We start from the raw sequence: 23,579 nt of genomic DNA, 5'->3' as shown, positions 1-23,579 counted from the left end.
TCATTACAAAAATGAAGCTTGAGTGTTTTCTGTTTTTTTAGTGTTATTTCTAGTGCCTTATTTTGGCATAAAGGCATATTGACGGCTGCAGAAATCGGAGAAATACCGAGGAAATTGCCAGTTGGGGGCAATGGGAAATAACGACCTGTTCCTTGCTTTGCATTGAGTTTGAAAAGTGCACGTGCCAGTTCAGATGGCATCATTAATACGATTCTCATTTTCCGGTGGTGGATCAGCGAAGCCGAACCAAGTGCACATGAAATTTTGTTGTAGAAAATCAGTAGTTTCGAAAACGAGGCAACTGTCTAAAATATATAATCGGCAGCACAGCAACTGAAGCAGCAGAATTGGAACGCGAGTAGGAAGTTTGTTGCCTATTGTGCACAGAAGTGTCTCGCTATGCGTGCAGATAATACGGTGCTGAACAAAGCTGCCTGGTAGATGTGCCGACAAAGATCAGACGACGCAGATAACTTTCTCTTTTTCTCCTTTCTAATTAGTGCTGCGCGTCGTTTCCTACGTGTTTTAAAGGAGTATAGACACTTCATTTTTTGAATTCGTGTTTTATCATTTGTAATAATGCGTAAGACATTACTGTATATGAATCGTCTTATGATGTTCGCTTACGCTCGCTGTATAATTTATAATCGAATTTCGTTTATCAACAGTTTTGGTTTCGCTTTCAACAGTCGATTGATTGATTGATTAAAACTTTAATTTCCATCGATTTAGGAGGCCCCCTACTCCCCGCTCCTGGCACGCAGGCCTGAGGAACGGTGGCTGGAACCTCCGCGACTAAGGACTAAGGCGTCGAGCTATGGCTATGACGTCACAGTCAAGTCTAGGTCACGTGAGGCATGAACAAAGCAGCGATAAAATCGCTCCAGTGTTGTTTTAATTCAGCAGAAAACTAAAGCCGTCTTTCTTGGAGGACAAGAATTACAAAATATGAAGAGTCTGCAATTATATTGCTGTTTTTTCAGGCCGAGCGTCGCGTAGATTTGATTGTGATATCACAGCCATCTCTCAGCTGCTGAAACCAAAACTAGCAAGAAAAGCAAAAAAAAAAAAATACTGAGTGGCCGTAGGCAAAAGCCGATTGGTAATCCATATATAGGAATATCTTGTGCACATTAACAAAAAGAAAAATGCCAACAACATTTATTGTCTATTGTCCTTTAAAAGTGCTTTATTCGATGTGGTGTAAGGAAATCAAATGCAGCCTTTTTAAAACATCTATGCAGTACGTAATTCGAAGAGGTGCCGTACTAAGGTGTAAAGGCTGCAAACTCTTCACGTGTACGCAGTCAATGTGTTGATGAAATGTAGGCATTCTCGGCGGCGAACGTGTGTTACCGATAACTTCGCAGAATGCCCATACTCAGTTGAATCTCTGCAATATAAAACCATGTTTGGAAATGGGGGCTCGGTGCTCACATTCGCTTGACAGCTTCAACAGAAAACGCACAAACACGTAATTATACAGAATGTTCAGTCAGCTGACTTAGTTTTAAGAGTACCTTCACCCATTATGTCGCCTCACCCTCCAAGATTTGGTTCATTCATTGTTCATTGTCATCCAACTCTAACAACCCAAAAATCCCAAATTTTCTTGCATGAACCCAGCATCCCTCCAATATGCCTTAATATTTGTATTCTCCCAAACAAATTTCCCACACTGCCATCAATTTTACAATCATTAAAATTTTTCATGCACTCTCTAAACCAGTACAGATTGTATTTTGCTGATGCAAAGGTCATGTGAGTGATATGTGCATGCTAACTGCAATACATTTGAAAAAAAAAAAAAAGAAATTGAACTAATCAACTTTCCTGACAGATTATATATCGTATACAAACGTTAATATTTTCTGTGGTTACTGTCGCTCAATTCCACTTTATTTTTTCGTGATACATATTAACAACGACGCTTTGTGACGTGTACACCATTCGAATATATACTGTACTTGCAGCACGCATTTGTTGCCGCTCCCTTTCAGCGCCGTCGTTTGCACCCTTTTGGAAAATGTCCCATTCTGCACCCTTAATATAGGACGCATCGGCCAAAATAAGGTGTAATTTTTAGCGCACCCTTTTTCTCACTCTTAAAGGTGAGATAATGCCAAAACGGGTGTTTCAAGGGTGCACTATGGGGTGCAAATACGCGGCGCACCCTTTTTTCCACCCTGAAGGGTCAGAAATTGTTTAGTGTGTATTTAGCGGATTTCTTGTACTTGCCCTTTCTGAAATGGGTCACGATCACAATGACAATCTTAAGACAGCCCTGACTACTACCCGGGGTCGTTACCAAGGGAAGGTTTGCAAAGTATTCAGGAGTAGAAGGGCATCATCCATGACAAAACCAAAGCACTTAGTCCACTTCGCTTTACTGGTGGTAGTTTCACTGGACTCTGACGCAACGCAGAGCTTTGGCTATACTTTCATAAATTCTGGTGAATACGGTCAAGTCGTCTGCGTATGCGAGCAACTTTACTTTCGTCACCAGTAGCTTAAAACCTTTATCAGACTAGTTTTTATGTTTAAGCATAGCGCCTCTATATGCATGCAAAATAACAGCTGAGGAGGCAGCCCTCGAGCACAGAAAGTTGCACACTAATGGGTACCCATACACTTCTTATTCTCAACTTCGTAGTGCAGTTCCGGTACTCCAGGGCTACTCCCTCTCGTATAACGCAACCTACATTCGCGTGTTCCAAAATACAAAACAAGATTTTATGAGGAATTTTTATTATAAGAAACTCTCCACAAATCGGTTGGTGGGTGGCTTGCGAGTGCTTTTCTCAATGTTTTGTTAGATTTGTCAAAAACTGGCAATAAATACAAAACGTGGTATATTGGTTTGGACTAATAAAGAAAAATGTGTAGTGATTTGCACGGCACGCTGGAGCTCAAATGTACAGTGGTTCGATTCCAGGGAGACACATTTTTTTTTCTCTGTCAGTATAGTTTTTGCTTTTAGCCCCATTTCGAATCAAATGTAGTGCATAGTGTTTGGTACAACCACAATTAGTCCTCTGGATCACTGAACGTCAAAATGATCCGCGGAGGACCTTGGTACGAGTTGGGTAGTGAAGCTTTAGCTTTAAAAGAACGCATATTGGCGCGCGTTCCTCCGTTCAACAGTTGATATCTGGCGTTTATCTGATAGGCTTGTCAGGAAGATTGCGGAAGCTTTCCTGATGAGGAAGGCGGATGCTTGCGTGAGTAATTCATCGGGAACCTTTGTTAAGAATGAAGGTCTATTCCTTAAAGATGAATACCAGCCGCTGTTTCAGTGCTTCTCATTGTCGTTGTTGTTAGTTATCTCCGTCGGACGGCACTGCCACTTGATGTTTGTGGTTATCGTTCTTCCTGTGTTTTTAATATAGCTTTGGTCCAACCGGTGTCTACACCTCTGTCCCTAGTAGCTGTAAAATTGCGCTTATTTTTTCTCATGGCAGTTTTGGGTTCTGAAAATAGTTGCCAATCAGCACTCGTGTGTGTGTGCGCGTTTGTTCCTTTTGTCCTGACTAGTTTTGTGTAATGCTTTCTTGAGTATCAAGGCGTGTAGAACAACAACACTATTGAATATCGCACCATTGCCTGTCTATAACTCACCCTCCAGAAAAAGGTGGCTTGAAATATTCATGTACCTGTTTAATTGGGTTTCGCAAGCTGCACTTCGCCAATTAAAATGGTGTATTAGTATCTCAATGCCCCCCAGTGTGGAGGGTGTGAGTCACTGTCATGAAATGCACCTTTAAGCATGCGAATTTACTTTACAGTACCCTTTGAATCATTCTTACAAAGAAAGCCGCGTGGCTTGCCTGAGTAGTGCTACAATGTTCTGCTATGCATAGGATTACCTGGATGTACGAGAGCGGCCTTGTGAGCAAGTGGATGGCTGACGAGTTGGGAGGGTGGCAACGTTGCGTTCGACAGACGGGAGGACACACGGCCGAGGACCTCACCATCAACGACACATTGGCCACTTTCGTACTTTGGGCTATAGTGATGGCTATAGCCACTGTGGCGCTCCTAATGGAAATGATGCAACCTCGTGCTGATTCTGCCTCTGTAAAGGTAGAGGACGCTTGGCCAATGCGTGTACGACCGCGTAGGTCACGTCTTCTATGCCATGGCCACCGTCGGCCTCTCAGACGTGCGGCACCGATTGTTTACTAAAACAACTTTTACGCCGACGTTTATGAATCAGGGATTAGATTCTCGTATTTTGAGTAGCAGGATAGCGTATAGGGAGGTTTATGCCGACCCTTAGTACGCGAACAAAGCTAATAGGAAGGATGAGGACACCATAAAGTTTGCAGGCCGACTGTAGACTAGCGTCCCTGTAGGCTGATTTGTGTGTGAACTAGCTTTCATCATTATGCTGTTTAGCGTGCACAGCAAAACTTCGAACGATAAACTAATGAAATAAACTGATTTGTGAGCTTAATGGGACTTGTGTGTTTTTCTAAAAGGATTATGTTTTTGAGTTGCGGGGCTCCGCAGCACACTTAAGTGTTTTACACCGGCGGCGAAAAGACGAAAGTGTTTTAGCGGCGAAAAGACGAGGATAGACACGCGCGTCGCAATGCCCCGGCAGGGAGAAGAGCGCGGGGCGTTCAGTGCGCATTACGGGCCAGCGGGGTGTGCACGGACGACGGAAAGAGGACCGGCGACACGAAGATGGAAGGAGTGCCTGCAGAAACGGCCTATGCGTATTCGCGTGAGTTGCTCCCGCGCGAGGAGCAATGTTTGTTGTTCCGCAGCTAGTGCACTGACCCTATCGCTCGCTGTGTTCGCGCTGCAGTGTGTTCTGTTTGCCGCGGTGAAGCCCTGACGCCCGTTAGGTTTTATCCTTGGCAGTGTATTGTCCTGCTCGTCGAGAGCATGTCTCCAGCCCTGTGGTGTTTTTTTTGTTTGTTATTCAGCTGTTATTGAATTTTGAGTTTATCCGGAAATAAACTGATGTTTCTAAAAGAGACTGGAAATAATTGTCACTCGTCGGGCGAGACCATGGCTCGCGGACCCCTTTCCTGAAGGCGAGGCCTTCGGAGTATATTGTTACGTACTCAGTACGTAACGGGGGTGTTTATTGGTAGTCTAAAACGCTGCGAGTCACCCAAGGAACACCAGCCCACACCACTGTGTCTTCCGTTTCTTCGTCTTCTCTCTAGCCTCTTCTTCCTTTCCTGACGCCCAGAAGCACGTGACACTTCCCCCCTCGCAGACGAAGCCCCAGGACAAGCAGTTTAAGAAAGGTGCCGGGGATGGAACCTTTTTAGTCGAGCGACATGCACCACCTGGGTCCGGCGTGAGCATCGGCCACTTTCGGTGCGGCGTGAAATTACGTAGTTCACGTCACTCAGGCGCTCTAAAATGACAAAAGGGCCGCTATAACGAAGCAGCAGCTTTTGGGCTAAACCACGCTTGCGCAGCGGCGTCCACAGCAACAATAAATCACCGGGCACATAAGAGACATGTGGGTGTCGGTTGTCATAACGCTCCTTCGAACGTTCCTGTGAGTCTAAGATGCGGAGGCGGGCAACGCGGCGAGCTTCTTCGGCTCGACATAAAGTAGTGGCAATAGAAGGCTCGTTGTGGAGGGAAAAAGGAAGGATGGTATCAAAACTGCTGCGGGGAACTCGAGCATACAGGAGGTAAAACGGACTGTAGCCAGTCGTCTCATGCTGTGCAGTGTTATAAGCGAATGTAATAAAAGGGAGGATTTCATCCCAGTTCTTGTGATCAGAGTCCACGTACATCGCCAACATAGTGGTCAGAGTCCGGTTGGTCCGTTCAACAAGTCCATTCGATTGCGGGTGATACGGTGTTGTATGACGGTAATCGCAGGTGCATAGACGAAGCAGTTCTTCAATAACTTCAGCACTAAATTGGCTCCCACGGTCACTGATCAGAACTCGAGGAGGGCCATTGCGCAGGACGAGAAATTGCAGAAGAAATATGGATGCTTCGTAAGCAGTGGCTGATGGTATTGCGGCTGTTTCTGAATATCGAGTGAGATGGTCAACACATACCACTATCCACCGGTTACCGTTAGAAGATCGCGGAAAAGGACCCAAGAGGTCGATGCCCACCTGCTCAAGGGTGTGGTCGGAGGCGCAATAGGGTGCAGCGGTCCAGGTGGACGGGAAGTAGGGAGCTTGTACTGCTGGCACTTGACACAACTGGCTACATAGCGCTGAATGACTTGACGCATTTTCGACCAGTAAAAGCGTTCCTGTGTGCGATGAAGGGTCCGGGCGACACCCAAGTGGCCCGACGTGGTATCGTCGTGCATCATTTCAAGAACGGGAATGCGGAGGTTTTCCGGCACGACGAGGAGAAAACGTGCACCTCAGGGGTTGAAATTCTTCTTGTAAAGTCGGCCAGCACGAAAGCAGAAACGCGCATCTCTTGAATCATGAGCGGCAGAGAAGAGCGGTGCCAAAGTCTGATCGTTGCGTTGTTCTGTCTGGAACAGTTGAGGGTCAGGAAACGTTGCCGAGATAGGCGCCAGGTAGTCATCAAAGTTGTCATCATCACTACCAGTTGATGAAAGCGGCAAGTGTGACAGACAGTCAGCGTCAGCATGTTGGCGGCCGCTTTTGTATGCCACAGTGAAGTTATATTCTTGCAACCGCAATGCCCATCGAGCGAGCCGGCCGCAAGGGTCACGAAGATTTACGAGCCAACAGAGCGAATGGTGGTCAGTGACGATGGTAAAAACATTGCCATATAGGTAGGAACGGAATCGTTGCTCCGCAAAAACCACTGCGAGGCACTCTTGTTCAGTAACGGTGTAGTTGCGCTCCGCCTTGCTCAACGAACGACTAGCATAAGCTATCACGTGCTGATCGGTGCCATGACGCTGGATGAGCACAGCACCAACGCCTACGCCACTAGCGTAGGTGTGAACCTCGATGGGGGCAGAAGGACAGAAGTGATGTAGGATAGGTCCTGATGTCAGAAGGAATTTGAGGTGGCGGAAGGCAGAGTCGCAGTCAGTAGTCCAATTGAACGGTGCATCTTTGTGCAAAAGGCACGTGAGCGGGTATGCGATGTCAGCGAATCTGGGCACAAAACGACGAAAATAGGAGCATAGTCCTAAAAAGCTCCGAAGCTGCTTCACTGATTTCGGGGCTGTAAAGCTGGTTACAGCCGCAATCTTCTGAGGATCCGGCCGAACACCATCCTTATCGACCAAGTAACCAAGAACAATTGTTTGGCGTTCGCCAAAGTGGCACTTCTGAGAGTTGAGGACGAGGCCTGCTCTCTCAATGGAATCGAGAACGATGGCGAGGCGGCTATTGTGTTCCTGAAAGGTCTTGCCGAAGATCACAACGTCGTCCAAATAGCACAAACAAATTTTCCACTTGAGTCCGCGCAGAATGGTGTCCATGAATCGTTCGAACGTGGCAGGCGCATTGCACAATCCAAAGGGCATTACGTTGAACTCATAGAGACCATTGGGGGTCACAAATGCCGTCTTTTCTTTGTCACTTGGGTTCACCGGTATCTGCCAGTACCCCGATCTCAAGTCTACCGAGGAGAAGTATGACGCCGAATGAAGACAGTCGATTGCATCGTCAATACGTGGAAGTGGATATACATCTTTTTTGGTGACGGCGTTAAGGCGACGACAGTCCACACAGAAACGCCATGTGTTGTCTTTCTTTTTAACGAGAATAACTGGAGCCGCCCGAGGACTTGAAGATTCCTGGATAACGCCACGTTGGAGCATCTCATGAACTTGATCGTCAATAAGCTGACGTTCGGCCGGAGACACACGATAGGGCTTCTGTCTGATCGGGCGAGAAATTCCAGTATCAATCGAATGATGGATGCGAGAATTTGGAATCGGTGGCTGATGATCTCTGGCGAAGTCGAAAACCGAAACATGCTTGGAGAGCAGGTCTGTCAAAATTCGGCGCTCCTGTGCGCCCAACGCTGTGTTTATCATTGCCTGGATTCGAGACTCTGCAAAATGAGATGTTTTCTCTTCAGGAGCACGGTTACTTAGTGCCGCCACGTAATTCGACACACCTTCCTCGTAATGAGCGAGCCTCATGCCACGAGGCAAGACGGCTGGCTCGTCTGAATAGTTTACAGTCCACAACAAGGTGTGGCCTCTGGTGACTGAAACTATGCAACGAGGCACCAAGACACTCTTCTTTGCGCAGGCCAGCGTTGTAGGTTCCACTACGGCGTCGAAATTCTCGCTCAGATTCGTAGATGAAATAACTTGAATGAATTCTCCGGACATCGCAGGTACAACTGTATCTTCAGACACAGAAAACGCTCCTAAATCGAGTGACGAGGTTTCTACAAGGGCCGACATCAACGCAGCATTAAGCGAGATCTGTCCACTACGGCAGTCTAACGTTGCACCACACTGTTGCAAAAAGTCTATACCTAGAATTACTTCATGCGTGGAACGAGGCAACACTGTGAATTCGGTTCGAAACGCTTGGCCACCAATCACAACTTTCGCATAGCACACACCCAGAGGCACAAATGATTCACCGCCAACACCACGGAATACCACAGCTTGATTCACGCTAAACATCACTTTATGTCCTAATCGATTCTTGAATGCTAAACTCATAACAGAGACTGTTGCGCGAGTGTCAATTAGTGCCATGGTCGGGATGCCGTCAATGGATACTTCGAGTTTGTTCTTTAACATAAACACAGGCAGAGGTATTGGGAACGTTGATTTTCCGGCGACGTCACCCCCATCGGCCGCGTCTTCTAGTTTCCCGAAGGGGAAGAACGGCGCCGAGGAGACGGAGATTGTCGCTGTCTTTGGGTTGGCGGCGTCAAGCTGCGGTTCGAAGCAGGCGATCCGTTTCGCATCTGTGCCGTGCGGTATGTATCCAGAGTCTGTGTCGGATGAAATTCAGTGCCGAAATCATTAGAAACGTTGGGCAGCGGTCGGTGATCTTGTGGTAGTAGGCCCCGCCGACGGCAATACCGGGAGATGTGTCCGGTCATGCCACAGCTATAGCACACGGGTTGCTGGCGCCACCGGTCCGAGTAAATGCGGGCGGAAACTGGTTCTGGTTGGCGGTAGTAATCGGGTCGGTATTGCTGACGAGATACCTGGCGTGTGAAGATGGTTCTTCGGCCCATCCGTGGCTGAGAAGTGCTTAAATCGTTCTGTTGTCTGCCCCTGCCAAAGCGTGATGCATTTAAAGCCGGAATCCAGGAAGTTGATGGGGTGGCGGGTTCTGCTTGCAGCGCGCAACCGTCATACTGGTGTTCGTCCCGGCACGCAGAGTCTTTGTCACGCAACAATTCTTCCCGCACAATCCGGCGTATCAGATCAGCCATGGACTCCGGAGCACTGACATCAACGCTCGCAACAGATGTGACGTTGGCCAGTCGTCCAAATTTAGGAGTAATACGGCGCAACTTCAAGGTTTCGAAAGTGCGGCAGTGCCTGATGAAGTCAGCTGTAGAGTTCAAATTGTCTTTGCTGATAAGAAAATTATAGACATCTACAGCGATACCTTTAAGCAAGTGCCCCACTTTATCTTCCTCGGACATCCGAGGGTTTACCACCTTGCACAATTTCACAATATCCTCGATATATGCGGTGCATGTCTCGCCAGGTACCTGGGCCCGCTGCATCAACGTTTGTTCTGCGCGTTTCTTCTGCGCGGATCCGTCGTCAAAGCAGTCCTTTATCTCTTCTGTGAAACAATCCCAGCTGGTAAGTGAGTCTTCATGGTTATCAAACCAAACTAGGGCAGTGCCTTCCAAGAAGAACACTACGTTCGCTAGTTTAATGGTCGCGTCCCAACGATTGTACCGGCTCACCCGCTCGTAGTTGGTTAGCCACTCGTCGACGTCCTCGTCAGGTTTTCCACCAAATGTGCGCGGCTCGCGGTAGTGCTGCCAGTTGCTCACCGCAGGTGTTTTTCGGTCAGCGTCGCCGTCTTGAGCCATGATAGGTGGTAGGGGTGGCAAACCAGCGAGCCGGCGGCTTCGTCGAAGACAACGGGGATCCGTGTTGATCTACACCGCAAACTCCACCACAACTGTTACGTACTCAGTACGTAACGGGGGTGTTTATTGGTAGTCTAAAACGCTGCGAGTCACGCAAGGAACACCAGCACACACCACTGTGTCTTCCGTTTCTTCGTCTTCTCTCTAGCCTCTTCTTCCTTTCCTGACGCCCAGAAGCACGTGACAATATCATTGATGGCCGAACAAAATAAAAATATTATTGTGCATTTCTTCATTTTATTGGGGTGTTGTCTACCTTCTTATGTTTACTGTGAGGAGTTTTTCATTCTAATATTCAGGTCTGTGCTCCTTAGCAACAAATGGAAGCCTCGGAAATGTAACTGTGGACATTTGGGAGGTCCTGGAGGTGAGAGTACATCATCCAGCGAATGAAATAAGGTGCAGTGTCAGTCAACACATGATTTGGCACGCAGTTGTGTGTATGAAAAAAGCAAGTAAAAATCATAAATAAAATTTCAGCCCAACTATGGCCATTAATAAGAAATTCGAAGATGCATCAGAACCAAGGCTAAAGCCTGCTTATAAGAGAAACGTGCTTCAATGGGATCATCGATTTAACAGCTTCTTTTGAAAGCTCGCGAATAACAGCTGTTAACTGCATAAATAACCGGATTGATAATGTCAGAAGATCATTGCCAAACACTCGCGGATTCAGTATCGCAATTTCGCGGAAGAGACAATAGCCACACTCCTTGCAGTGTGCTCCCTCAAACCTTTCGGCGGCTTCCTTATGTTCTTGTATAACCCTTTTAAAAGAAGCCATTTAGACAGTTTCTACTTTAACCTTTGCTTTTTATAAGGCGAATTTACCTAAAGTTCTTGCCATTTTATTGACACTCCATTGTGGTGATTTCATTGTTGAAGAGCTGAGGCTTTCGCTAACAGGAGCAGAAAGGACAGCATGCAGTTTACCAAAGCTGTGAAGACAAGGCAGGTGACTATAATGGGTGTCCATGTTGTAAACCACTATGTATTTGTCACAAAGGGCTCAGATAACGGCATTCCCGGAAAACATTTTATAACAAGTTTTATGGATTGAGTATATATTAATAAAAGTAGAGGGGGAATTATGCGTACGCTTCTAATTTCGCATTAGTCGACAGTAGATAGGGGTAAAACATGACAGGCCGAATCACTCTCTTGTGCTTTCCGTAGTTGCATTCAAAAACTGTCACAAGCCGCTCAGCACTCAACATTACACAGGGAATTATGCGTGCGCTTCTAATTTCGCATTCGTCGACGGTATATAGGGGGAAAACATGACAGGCCGAATCACTCTCTTCTATTATTCTCTTCAATATTATCACAAGCTGCTCAGCAGTCAACCCCCATTACACATTACAGAATGAAATATCAAATGAAATATATTCACCTTAAACTTTCCCAGAATGACCAAACATTTCCGGAAATAAAAAACAGACTGGCCGAAATTGAAGCTTACTGTTCATCAATAATAGCAGTTAAAGGACAGATGAACAAGTTACAAGAACTCTTCGAACAAATGCTAAGCAAATTGCCAGCATTGGAACCAGACTGGATAAATCGACGCAAGATGACGCAGATCAAACCTCTTGTTTGTTTACTTAAATATGTCGAACGCGAAACATCGGCGCAATTGGAAGACCTCATAATCTAGCACTGCAGTGCGTAATTAGATACTACCCTCTTGATATTAAAAGAGCTTGCAGGCTGGAAAGGTTCAGGGCGGACCCTGACCGACCAATCATCGTTAAATTTGTCCACTTTAATCTAAAAGAAAAGCTACTTTCATGTGCTAAGAACCTGAAAGATAGAGGTTACAGTATTTCTGAATATTACTGTCTATACACGCTTACCGCTAGAAAGCACCTCCTAGAATTCAGTAAAGCACAGAAAGGTAAATATAAACTTAGAAACAAGAAACTAATCATAGGAAATAAACCTTCAATATTTGACCACAGCATTCAACAGGCTATCCCCCACCCTTTAAACTCGTAGAAGGAAATCATTCGCGTCCTAACTTTTCCTTCATCTCTTTTTTATATATTATTATTAGGAGCCTTTTCCCAAACCTTGATGCTTTCCGTAACGTAATTCACACAACAGAATCTAATCTCGTCAGTCTTACCGGAACGTGGCTCAATTCATCAATCGCAGCAGCCGAATTACTTTCGCTTTCTTCACACTTCAATGTTTTCCGGCGCGAGCGGTGGTGGTGGTGTACTAACAGCCACCCACCGAAGCCTTAAGTACACTGAGTGTAAGACATCTTCCCCTTAGAAACTACATTTGTTATTAGCAACGCCTCTTATACAACCATAATAATTGGAGTCTGTTTTAGCCCTCCTGATGCTGATATTTCTTCCGTTGCCGAGTTCCACGAAGTGCTTCTATCAGTAACCAGCGCATACCGTCTATCGCCTGTCCTGCTTTTCGGAGACTTCAAGTTCCCTGCCATAACTTATTCAAACCTTGCCTCAGTCCTGTCAGAAAACAACAGCGAAAGCGACTTTGTAAACACTTGCCTAACCTTTGTACTAACGCAAAAAGTCACAGAGGTGACGCGTCGTGGTAGCAATTCATCAAAAACACTCGATCTGGTTTTAGCTTTCGAGCCCGATATACTCTCTTCGCTTACATTCTTGCCTGGGCTAAGTGACCATTCCATTTTTCACGGTTCCTTTCATTGCCATTTGCCGCATACGCCAAATTTAGCGAAAACAATAACACGAGTTTAGCTTCGATGCCTGGGCGCAGCCATCTTAGTTTGATGGTGGCGTCCCGTATGTGCCGAACTGGGAAAGTCTGCTCCGGCTACTCTTGACGCCTTCTTAGGCTGTGCTGTGAGTATTGAAGCTGCGATGCGGCTGTGTAAAAGTGCAGTTTCGCGGTGGTCGTGAAAGCAATCCGACACCTTGGTGCTATTTTTTGTTTTGTCTGAGCGCGCCAGCAAACCGTATACCATTCGCTTGGCATAGCGGCAGCTATTGAAAAGAGCGCTAGCCGAACTCATCAGAGTTAATTGTAAGGATGTATCTATAGTATCTTTCACGATAAATGTATTTTCAATTATATTTTATAGTTGCAATGGTAACTGCAGATACAAACACACAGCGAATGAACCGTACGGGCAGCTACAAAACGCGGAATGCAGATACTACAAAAGATGCTTTACAGTCATCGCCGCATTCATTTAACGTGAAGTGCAACCCATTTCATGTCATGTATTTGCTCTCGACAATGCTGATTTCATTTCGCATTAAAGGCACGGGCAGCAATCCCCGCGTTTAATCCGCTAACCGCTGCTATCGCGTACCGAGCTTGGCGAATGAATGCATGTCCGTGATGCGCCCGCGACCGATTGCGAAAATCATATATGATCGAGCTGTCCTTCTTCAACAGTGTATACTCTCAAGTTAAACCACGATTCGAGAACAGCACATAAAGGTAGTGTCTAAAGTACCACCTGTTGAGGTTTTTATGCAGCTTTGGTATATGTCCAGCGGCGCAGCAACATTGTATCCCTGTACCCGTCGTAGCCGCATCGTTAGCACGACGTATTCTTGAGCAAAACATCGAAAAGCGTGCGCTCTCAGCTACGACATGAACGAATACGACAAATCGCAGCACATACAGCAGCGCTTACGAAAGCGGCACCGCCCGCTGGCGCGGCGAACGACGGCACTCTCGCCGAGCGCTACTCCCTAGTCGTCGAGAGGCCTAAACAGTTGCGCATCGAAGGCACATCCGACAACGCTTTGTAAACTGCTCAGCTCTAGGGTAAATGGTGTGTAAAAAAAAGGGTGTGATTTTCGGTGACGTCTCAGCAACAGAGCCAGCGTGCAGACGATAAGGCGCGCGCCGCACCAGCGGCAGCTGGCTGTGTTGAAAACGTGTTTGTATTTCAGCTATCAACAACACGGTATGGGTCAGAGATCCGCAAAAAAAGACGTTTGCTTGTTTTTTGCGGCCGGCGTATTGTTTGGGTGAAGAACAGATTTTAACGCACTCTTCTGGCGCTGGCGAAAGAGATACACCGTATCGTTAGCGCGGAGGGCTTGCGGGAGGCATGGCCTGTTCGGTGTGTCTGTTTACTACAGCGAAGGAATTAATATGGACATCATATCCGTGAGTCCGTAGTTGATGTTTGTCTGGCGTACACAAAACGTTATTAGGCGAATTAAATCAGAATGGACTGAAAAGCGGTGAATCAGAAACATATCACAGCCGTACTCGGACCGTCGTTGCATGCTTCCCGCATAGACTCTCGGCAATAATCTTGCGATTTCATTGATTGTTCGCGCAGTCCTCGAACACACATTATCGTTCCGATGACATTGTCACTTAAAGGGGCGCTAATAAAAGCATTTAAGTCTCTGAAACGACATTATACCGAGGTGCAAGACCGTTTTGTTATGCATGAAGCGTGCGAATGCACAGCCCATTCGGTACTGGCAACAATGGGCCGGCGCTATGAATCTGATTAGATAGTATTTTCCTCATCTCCTGCTTGCTCTCACTAAAACGGTCTATACGACAGAGGGAGCCATTCCCAAATTAACGCAGAACTCCAGGAAATGTTCGTTGGCTTCTTCGCGACTTTTCAAACCATTCTGTAGAAACTAACCGCTTACTTTTCAAGAACGCAATGCATGAGTTGATACTAACGCACATATCGACTATTACAGTAACAGAAAACCAGTCAGCACCATACTTTAACATTACGTTGAAACGTTTGAACGACAAAAAGAGGAGGCTATTCCGCTATGCTAAACGAACTAACAACCAATGTTCCTTGCAAAACTATTACGCTGCCGAAAAGGAGTTTGAGTCACTTGCTAGCAAAACGAAGCGCTCTTTTATTCATCCGTAGTACAAACAATGATAAAAACTAACCCTACAAAGTTTGGATTACGATTTGCTCCAAACACTCGCAACCGTTACAACTGTGCGATCAGCAGAACTGTTCAATCCCTGACAATAAAATAGCTAAGGAACTTAACCATGTAAATTCAGCTCTGTATTTACGCAAGAACCAGCTAACACTTTACCAGATTTTCCTTGTTACCATCAACCCTCTAGGTATGTCATCTGTGACTCTGAGATTTCCTATATCCATTCATATAAATACTTTGGTATCACATTTGCCAACACACTTAATTGGTCTGCACATACAGCACATACAGATGAGGGTCGAATGTTTTTGAAAAAAAAAAAAAAAACTTTCCCACATGGTCAAATTACTTTATTGCGAATTTTGAAAGTTCAATGTGAGTAAAGTCAAGGAAAAACTGTTGAAAAATATTTGGAACCGTATTTTGGTGTCAACGTTGCTCCACACTGCAAACTCGGGCGCCTGAGGAAATTACAAGGAGAGCAAGAATACCTCGTTAGCGTCGATGATAAACAAGCTAACAGCAGCCCCAATAAAGATGGAAACGGGTAATGTGGCCCCTGCACTGTGGCCTTCAAGGCAAAAATCAAGTTTTGAGCGCCTCCATTGCGATCACGGGAGGGGGGGGGGGGGGGAGGGGAGGCAACCAAAACCATGCAAGGGCGTTGGTGTAGACCGGCGCACAAGCTGCCGCTAGGCATCGGTTCTGTGTATCCTCTGCACAGAAGCGCCCATAAAGATAGAGATCAAGTTTCGCGCATTCTTTGCGATCACGTGGCGAAACCGACACCGCGATAGGGCGGCGGCGTGGTCGCAAACCGGGAGACACGCTGCAGGTAGAAATCACTTTTGTTTACCTTCGCAAGAAGACAGAGCAATGCATTTTAAGCACTTCTCTTAAGTCCTAAGAGGTGGCAGCACCTCCCAGTGAGCATGCATCGTCATTAGGGCGCGTAATTTGGAACGGATGATTGAAACCGTACTGGCACGACAAAAACCTCGCGGGAAAGAAAACAGCCGCCATATATGTACTGCAAAAACCCCCAAAGGTTTAAAGAACACTGCTAACGAAGCGAATCGCACTCTTGGCTGCCTCCGCCGACACTTGCGCCTCCCCTCTGCATTGATTAAAGCACTAACGTACGTAACGTTGATTCAATCTAAGCTAGAATACGCATGCTCCATCCTTGACCCTCATCAAACTAACCTTTGTACCATGCTTGAATCAGTTCAAAATCGCGCAGGCAGATTTATTTTTAGGACTATTCTTACCTCTCGATCCAGCATAACGGCTTTTAAATCTCAGGCTCACCTTACTAATCTCGATTTGAGACGTTGCATATTTAGGCTCCGCCTCTTTTATAAATTTTATCACACACCACTTGATGTTTCAGTGATGTTACTGGCTCATCGCTTTTCAAGCTACACCATTCATCCAAAAGCTGTCTACCGTCCCTTAGCGTAGACTATAGCTTATCTTAGCTCGTTCTTCGTCAAAACTGCTCGGAACTGGAACAATATGCCAGTCGACTTCGTGTACACTCCAATCCATTTCAATACAAGGCAGCCATCGAATCCATTTTCAAATGAAACATCAGCCCATCCCTCATGTAATGCCCCATTTCTGGGGCATTTGAAGTATTGATAATAAATAAAGTGCTCTGACATGCGACAGAGTATCGAGCGGAGTCTGAAAAAGTACGCTTAACTGTTGCCGGGTAGATCGCGCTTCTGCCGTTTAAAGCTTTAGTACTAGCTCACATCTTCGTGACAGCTGTAAGATAACTTCGTACTGACTGTAACCAGATAAGCAGCTTACGCAGCTTAGTGAAACAGTTTAAGGCTTTTCGCTTAAATCTACTGCCGGCAAATGAGCGAGTGGCCCACGGAGGGGGAGGTTGTAGATAAACCTGTGCTGAGGTCACACGCAGCGCGGAGTGTTATCAGTTCATAAAGGAGGCCTTCAAGTGTTCGTCTTATCGACGTTAGCTCTTCATGTTTCGGCAGCAAATCATCATGTAGCGCGAACAGATTGCGAAAACAATAGACTTTGAAAAGCCCTGCATGTGCCATGTAGTCGCACTAGCTCCGTAGAGGGTCTGCTAGATATACCCGCGTACAGGGAGCCATGATCGAAAACCGATAGAAGGAGCAGTGGAGCAGAAAAAGGAGAGTGGAGATGAAGTTGTTTTAGATCTCGGAGATGTGTTCGCCTGTGTTCCTGGTTTATAAGAGTAAGATCAGATGGAGGCTACCATGAAATGCAGACATCAGCTACTACGACATAGTTTCAGGAGACTAAGGGCTCCTCAAAACAAGGATTTTCTTATAAAAATGCAAAGTACTATGTACTGTTATGACCGTGCATGGTCCGCACTTGCGCGCACTATTCTTCGCCTGTGGGCATGAATATGTGCTGTTGGTTCAAGGGCTCTAAGTGAGCCTGTTTCCATGAATCTTTTTGTGTGAGCATGCTTTGCTTTGTCGAGACCCTGCAAATGTCAAATTGGCCCTGTCAAGGGAACCTCAAGAAAAATACGAAGAAATGTCGTCCTGTGGGAAATAGCCGGAAGTGCTTTGTTCAACCGTTCACCCTTCCCGTCGAGAGGCGCTATTGTCAAGTGAGGAATGCCTATTGTCCAAAGGAGACGATCGGAATGACTCGTCCGCTGACTTACAGGAGAAGAATGGAGCATGACGAATACGGCCATTAGAGGATTTCCCCGGGAATGCAGGAAAGAGTTGCAATTGTTGGAAAGGGACAATGCTGGGAGCAGTATTCGTGGCGCGCACGTACACTTGGGTTTCTGAGAAGGAAATCCACTTGCCGGAACCACCATATCGGATCTTTGCAGAAGCATAGAAATGTACCTCCTCGCCGTTCCCAAGCTCTACCCGCCAACAAGTGACCACGCCCGACTAAACAATGCCGGACCACTCAGTGCATCAGACCATCAGTGCAGTGATGTGCTCGATTGGATGCCGATATCTGAGGGGCGTGCCCTGGAACTGGTTGGTCAGCATCTTCAGAGAGGGGCTGGACATAGGAGGTTTTAAGGACGTTGCAGAGCAAAAAATGACGCTCTGAGCCCTGGGTAAACGGCTCATCCAGACGCTCCTCGCTATGAACTCTTAACGCTTGCCATTTTGCTGATATACCCTTCTTTTTCATGTAAATAAGTTTTCTCAAAGTGCCATTAAACCTGCTTGTATATATTTTACCAACTTCGAAGATTCAATCCTTCTTCAACCCGGAGTCTCTGCACGCTACCAAGTGAAGGCCGGGTCGACTTAGGCCCAGCGTCACGACAATTGGTGACCAGCGTTGGGATCTGAATCTACAAGCCACAACATCTGGTGACTGGAGGTGGATCTGAAGCTACAAGCCACAACATCTGGTGATCGGAGGTGGCATCTCGAGCATCAAGCAGGAGCAAAAATCGGCCAACAAGAGATCAGCTCGGAACATCGATCGCATGTGTGGGTGAGTGCTTGGCTTTTCTTCTGATGTGGACCAGGTTCTAGAACAGGTTTAGATTTTAGAACTGGTAAAGAGTGTTGAAACGCCTTTAGGTTTGGTAGTTTGCACAGTTATTTTGGAAGTACCCGACACTCGGAGCGATCATTGACAAAAGCGGCAGAAACCGGAACTGTTGCTATTTTGTGAGGAATTGGGAATTGATACAAGTAGTTTGGCACGAAAACCCTTGATTATAGAGGCAATCACTTATTTGGGAACCGATGATGAGGAGCTCAGTGAAGCATGGAACCTCGTCGGACAAAAAAAGGAGGAGCAACTCAGACAGGAGAAAGAGCGGGAAAAAGAGGAAAAGAGGAGTGAGCGTGAACTTGACAGGGAAAAAGAGGAAAAGAGGCGTGAAATTGAGAGAGAAGCAAAATGGCTGGAGCAAGAAATTGAGCTTCGGAAATTAGAACTAGAGTTGATCAAGAGGTCAGGCAATTGTCCCCAGCTAGAGGTACCTCTTCAACAAGGAGGCAGATTTCAAGATGTCAAAGTACATGCAGCCATACGTGATATCAGGGGATATCGGTCTGTATCTGGCTAATTTTGAGCGAAGCTGCGAAAAACTGTCCTTCCAGCGAGACACTTGGTCTCATAGATTATTGACGGTTCTGCCCTGCGAGGCAGCGGAGGTTGTCGCGCGGCTAAGCAAGGAGGACGCTGACAACTACGAGAAGGTCAAGGCTTGCCTTCTGAGAAAGTATAGGCTTAGCGCCGAGGCGTTCAGACAACGTTTTCGGAACGCTACTAAGTCCAGGGACTAGAGTTACCCTGAATTCCTGTACAATTTAAGAGTCAATTTGGGCGAGTGGCTAAAGAGCACAGATTCCTACAGTGATAGGGACGCTGTAGTAGAGCGAATTCTTTTGGAGCAGTTTTATAACTGCCTCCCAGAAAATGAAAGAAATTGGTTACAGGACCGAGGCGACATTAAGTCGGCAAATGAAGCTGCCGAACTCATTGAGGAGTACGCTTCGCGCAGACAATTCAGCAGCCCAGCAGTGGATAGGCCCCGCAATCCCAAGTTGAGTGTGAATAACCATCAGGAAAGGCACTTTGCTAGAGTTGCAAACGAAGAAAGGAAGGTTTCTTCCGGCAAACTCCCTATAAAGGATGGCAGTGAGAAAAGTGGGGAAGTGACAAACGCGCAGAACACAAAGAATAAGCTTGAGGCAAGGAAGCCGCTCACATGCTTTAGGTTTAATGAGCAGGGTCACATTGCCGTCAACTGCCGGAAAGAAAAGGTTGCTTTCTCGTATGTCAGTGACTGCTATGAAAATAGGCAGCTTTTGGAACCCTACCTGCTTGACCTAGTAGTGAACGGAAAGCCTTGCAAGGTACTGCGCGATTCGGCCGCAACGATGGATGTTGTCCATCCGGCGTATGTGTCGCCTTCCGACTATATAGGACAGTGTGCATGGATCCGCCAGGTAGTGGAGGAACAGAGTGCGTGCTTGCCAATCGAGAACGTGGTCATCGAGGGCCCTTTCGGCGAGTTAACCAACGAGGCTGCCGTTTCAGGAAAGCTTCCTAAGTGCTATCCGTATTTGTTTTCCAACAAATCGGACATGCTACTGCGAAAGAGAGGCATCCTTTTCGGAGATAGAGTTGTGAAAGCCTTAACACGTTCAAAGGCGCGAGAACTAGCTACACTGCTCATTCCAGAAAAGTCCACAGCGGAGGAAACGGCAGTTAAAACAGTGGTCGATGCGGAGGATAGCGGGTCAGAAAAATTTAAGAGCGAGGCATCTCAGATAAGTCAACCTGAAAGTGAGCTTGATGAGACGCGGAATGAGGACGTTCTTGAGAGTAACCTCTTGCCGCCGGTGTCTAGTAATCTCACGATACATCTAAGTGGAACCGGAGAGGACTTAGCTATGGAGCAAGCCAATGATCCCAAGATACAGGAGATAAGGGAGCGCCACCGCGCCACTAAGACAGCAAAGAATATTTCTTTCGAGATGAGAAAGGGAGTGCTGTATCGCTTATTCAAGGATAAGCGCGGAGTAGAGCGGGACCAATTAGACTTTTCCCAATAGTACCGCGAAGACTTACTGCGACTGTCCCATGGCAGCTCGTGGTCATGTCACCTTGGAATAAGGAAAACAAAGCAGATGCTGTTGCAAGAATACTATTGGCCTGGATGTTGTAAGGACACGGAATATTTTGTACGGTCATGCGACACGTGCCAGCGGGTTGGAAAGGCGCAAGATAAGTGGAAAGCTCCGATGGTGTTATTACCAATCATTACCGAGCCGTTTCACCGGTTAGTAATAGATGTATTTGGGCCACTTCCTGTGACAGAGTCAGGGTACCGTTATATCCTCACTATGTTATGCCCAGCCACAAAGTTTCCAGAGGCTGTTCCGCTGCGCGAGGTGACGTCCTAGAACGTAGTGGATTCGCTGCTGTCAGTGTTTGCACGAGTTGGGTTCCCTTCCGAGGTCCAAAGTGATCAGGGTAGCGTTTTCGCAAGTGTCCTCACTACCTCATTTCTCGAGCGATGAGGCACTTAGGTAGTGCACAGCTCGATCCACCATCCGCAGAGCAACAGCGTAGAAAGATGGCATTCTGTTCTCAAACGCGTCCTGAGGGGACTGTGCTATGAAAACAGGCGCGAATGGGATACCTGAATGCCTGCAGCACCTTTCGCTTTGCGGTCAGTGCCGCACGAATCCACTGGATTTAGCCCAGCCGAGTTGGTGTACGGAAGGTCACTGCGCTCACCTTTGCGAATGGTGCGCGAAGCCTGGGAGGAGCGCGGAAAAAACCCAACAGTAGTAGAATTCATTCTGAACCTCTTGAATCGCTTACATAACACTAAGGAACTCGTTGAGGCCAGCATGAAGTCAGCCCAGGCTCGTTCCAAAGTGTACTATGATAAATCAGCCCGTCAAAGGACGTTTCGTATCGGGGACCAGGTGATGTTGCGAGAGGTTCAAGGCAGAATAAGCTCGAAGTACAGTGGGAAGGACCTGCTGAAGTCGTTGCAAAGCTTTCTAACACTAACTACGCAGTGAAAATCCCCGATAGGCGTAAAGAAGTGCGCATTTATCATTGCAATCTTATGAACCCTTATGTGCAGAGGGAAGCCGTGGTAAATCTGACGTTAAACCTTCCCGAGGATATGGTTGACAACTTGATTTGCCTCAGCGGAGAAGAAAGCAACGCTCAGGAGCTTCTCAAAAACAAGGAGCAGAGAGGACTTATTGCGCGTCAGAGAAAGAGTGCGCTTGCATTGTATGGCCCATTCAAATATTGCAGTGCAATCTGGGAGGGGCCAAATTCACCGCAGAGACGGACCATTGTCCCCTGGCTTGGCTGCAAACTGCGACATCAAAGAACAGTCGCCTTCTGAGGTGGAGCTTGATTTCACAGCAGTAGACTTTCGAAATACGATACAAAAAGGGGAAGGTAAATGGGAACGCGGACGCGCTTAGCCACTGTTTCTAAGCACTCCGAGGTGCTCCTCAGCATGTATCCAAACTAATACTCAGGTTTTTTTTTTTTTCGTGCGCTTGTATATATAACTATGCAAAGCAGCACGTTTGGTTTTCTAGGCATACGTGGGTCCTGAGCGTCTTGAGTGTGGGCTTTTCTCGGACAACGAAGGCAGTTTTCTTTTGACCTGGTCTCTTCAGACGGGAGCCGAGTGCTTGCTTAGACATGTGGTTGAGTTTCAGACAGCTCAAGCAATTTGGCCTACGACAATCAAGACAACACGACAAGCAACAGCGAGCTTTAAGCGTTCATGTGCAGGCCATTAAGTCGTCTCTTCATGCAGCAGCTGCGACTGCTGCCCTCCGTGACTCTTCTGGCGGGGGCGGAGGCTGTTATGACCGTGCATGGTCCGCACTTGCCCGCACTATTGTTCGCCTGTGAGCATGGATATGTGCTGTGGATATGTGCTGCTGGTTCAAGGGCTCTAAGTGAGCCTGTTTCCATGAATCTTTTTGTGTGAGCCTGCTTAGCTTTGTCGAGGCCCTGCAAATGCCAAATTGCAAGGGAACCTCAAGAAAAGTACAAAGAAATGTCACTCTGTGGGAACTAGCCGGAAGTGCTTTGTTCAACTGTTCACCCTTCCCGTCGAGAGGCGCTATTGTCAAGTGAAGAATGCCTATTGTCCAAAGGAGACGATCGGAATGACCCGTCCGCTGACTTACAGGAGAAGAATGGAGCATGACGAATACGGCCATTAGAGGATTTCCCCGGGAATGCAGGAAAGAGTTGCAATTGTTGCAAAGAGACAATACTGGGAGCAGTAATCGTGGCGCGCACGTACACGTGGGTTTCTGAGAAGGAAATCCACTTGCCGGAACCACCATATCGGATCTTTGCAGAAGAATAGAAATGTACCTCCTCGCCGTTCCCAAGCTCTACCCGCCAACAAGTGACCACGCCCGACGAAACAATACCGGACCAGTCAGTGTCTCAGACCATCAGTGCAGTGATGTGTTCGATTCGATGCCGATATCTGAGGGGCGTGCCCTGGAACTGGTTGGTCAGCATCTTCAGAGAGGGGCTGGACATAGGGGGTTTTAAGGACGTTGCATAGCACAAAATGACGCTCTGAGCCCGGGGTAAACGGCTCATCCAGACGCTTCTCGCTATGAACTCTTAACGCTTGCCATTTTGCTGATATAACCTTCTTTTTCATGTAAATAAGTTTTCTCAAAGTGCCATTAAAGCTGCTTGTATATATTTTACCAACTTCGAAGATTCAATCCTTCTTCAACCCGGAGTCTCTGCACGCTACCAAGTGAAGGCCGGGTAGAACTTAGCCCCAGCGTCACGACAGTACATAATGATGGCGATTGTCTTGAAACAGCTGAAAAATTTGCACATAATTTGAAAGGTAATCGGTGCAAGCCAAACTATTCAATAGCCTCACATTCGTTTAGAGTCTCTTCTGAGCCTCTTGTCAGTGGCTAGAGAGACGGAGAATATGATTAATACTGAGGCTGGCGGCGGGGATGATCACGTTAGTCCTCGTGCATGGTCGTGAATTGCTGGAAGTATTATTCGTACACGCTGTGTCTCTGTATCAGAGGCTCAGGCTGACTATTTCACTACCTGTAAACATTGTCAGGCCGTTATCAAGGGTTGATTCAAAATTGACCTTTATAACTTTAAGAAATAACATTC

General features: G+C 46.8%; 1 protein-coding gene across 1 annotated transcript in view; it reads left to right on the top strand.

The window, feature by feature from the left end:
- The window catches only part of LOC146193392 (putative glutamate receptor), a 61,166-nt gene extending 56,323 nt beyond the window's left edge, over window positions 1-4,843 (top strand). Inside the window, exons 8-9 of the mRNA XM_084600537.1 lie at window positions 3,861-4,083; window positions 4,814-4,843. Coding sequence (XP_084456663.1) covers window positions 3,861-4,083; window positions 4,814-4,843 — 253 coding nt within the window. The remainder of the gene's footprint in view (window positions 1-3,860; window positions 4,084-4,813) is intronic.
- The last annotated feature ends 18,736 nt before the right edge of the window (window positions 4,844-23,579 follow it).

The sequence above is a fragment of the Amblyomma maculatum genome, chromosome 4, assembly GCF_055883805.1.
Source record: "Amblyomma maculatum isolate TAMU_Amacu chromosome 4, ASM5588380v1, whole genome shotgun sequence".
In the NCBI taxonomy this organism is placed as follows: domain Eukaryota; kingdom Metazoa; phylum Arthropoda; class Arachnida; order Ixodida; family Ixodidae; genus Amblyomma; species Amblyomma maculatum.
The sequence above is the reverse complement of the archived record's forward strand: the minus strand, read 5'-3'. Positions and strand labels throughout refer to the sequence as shown.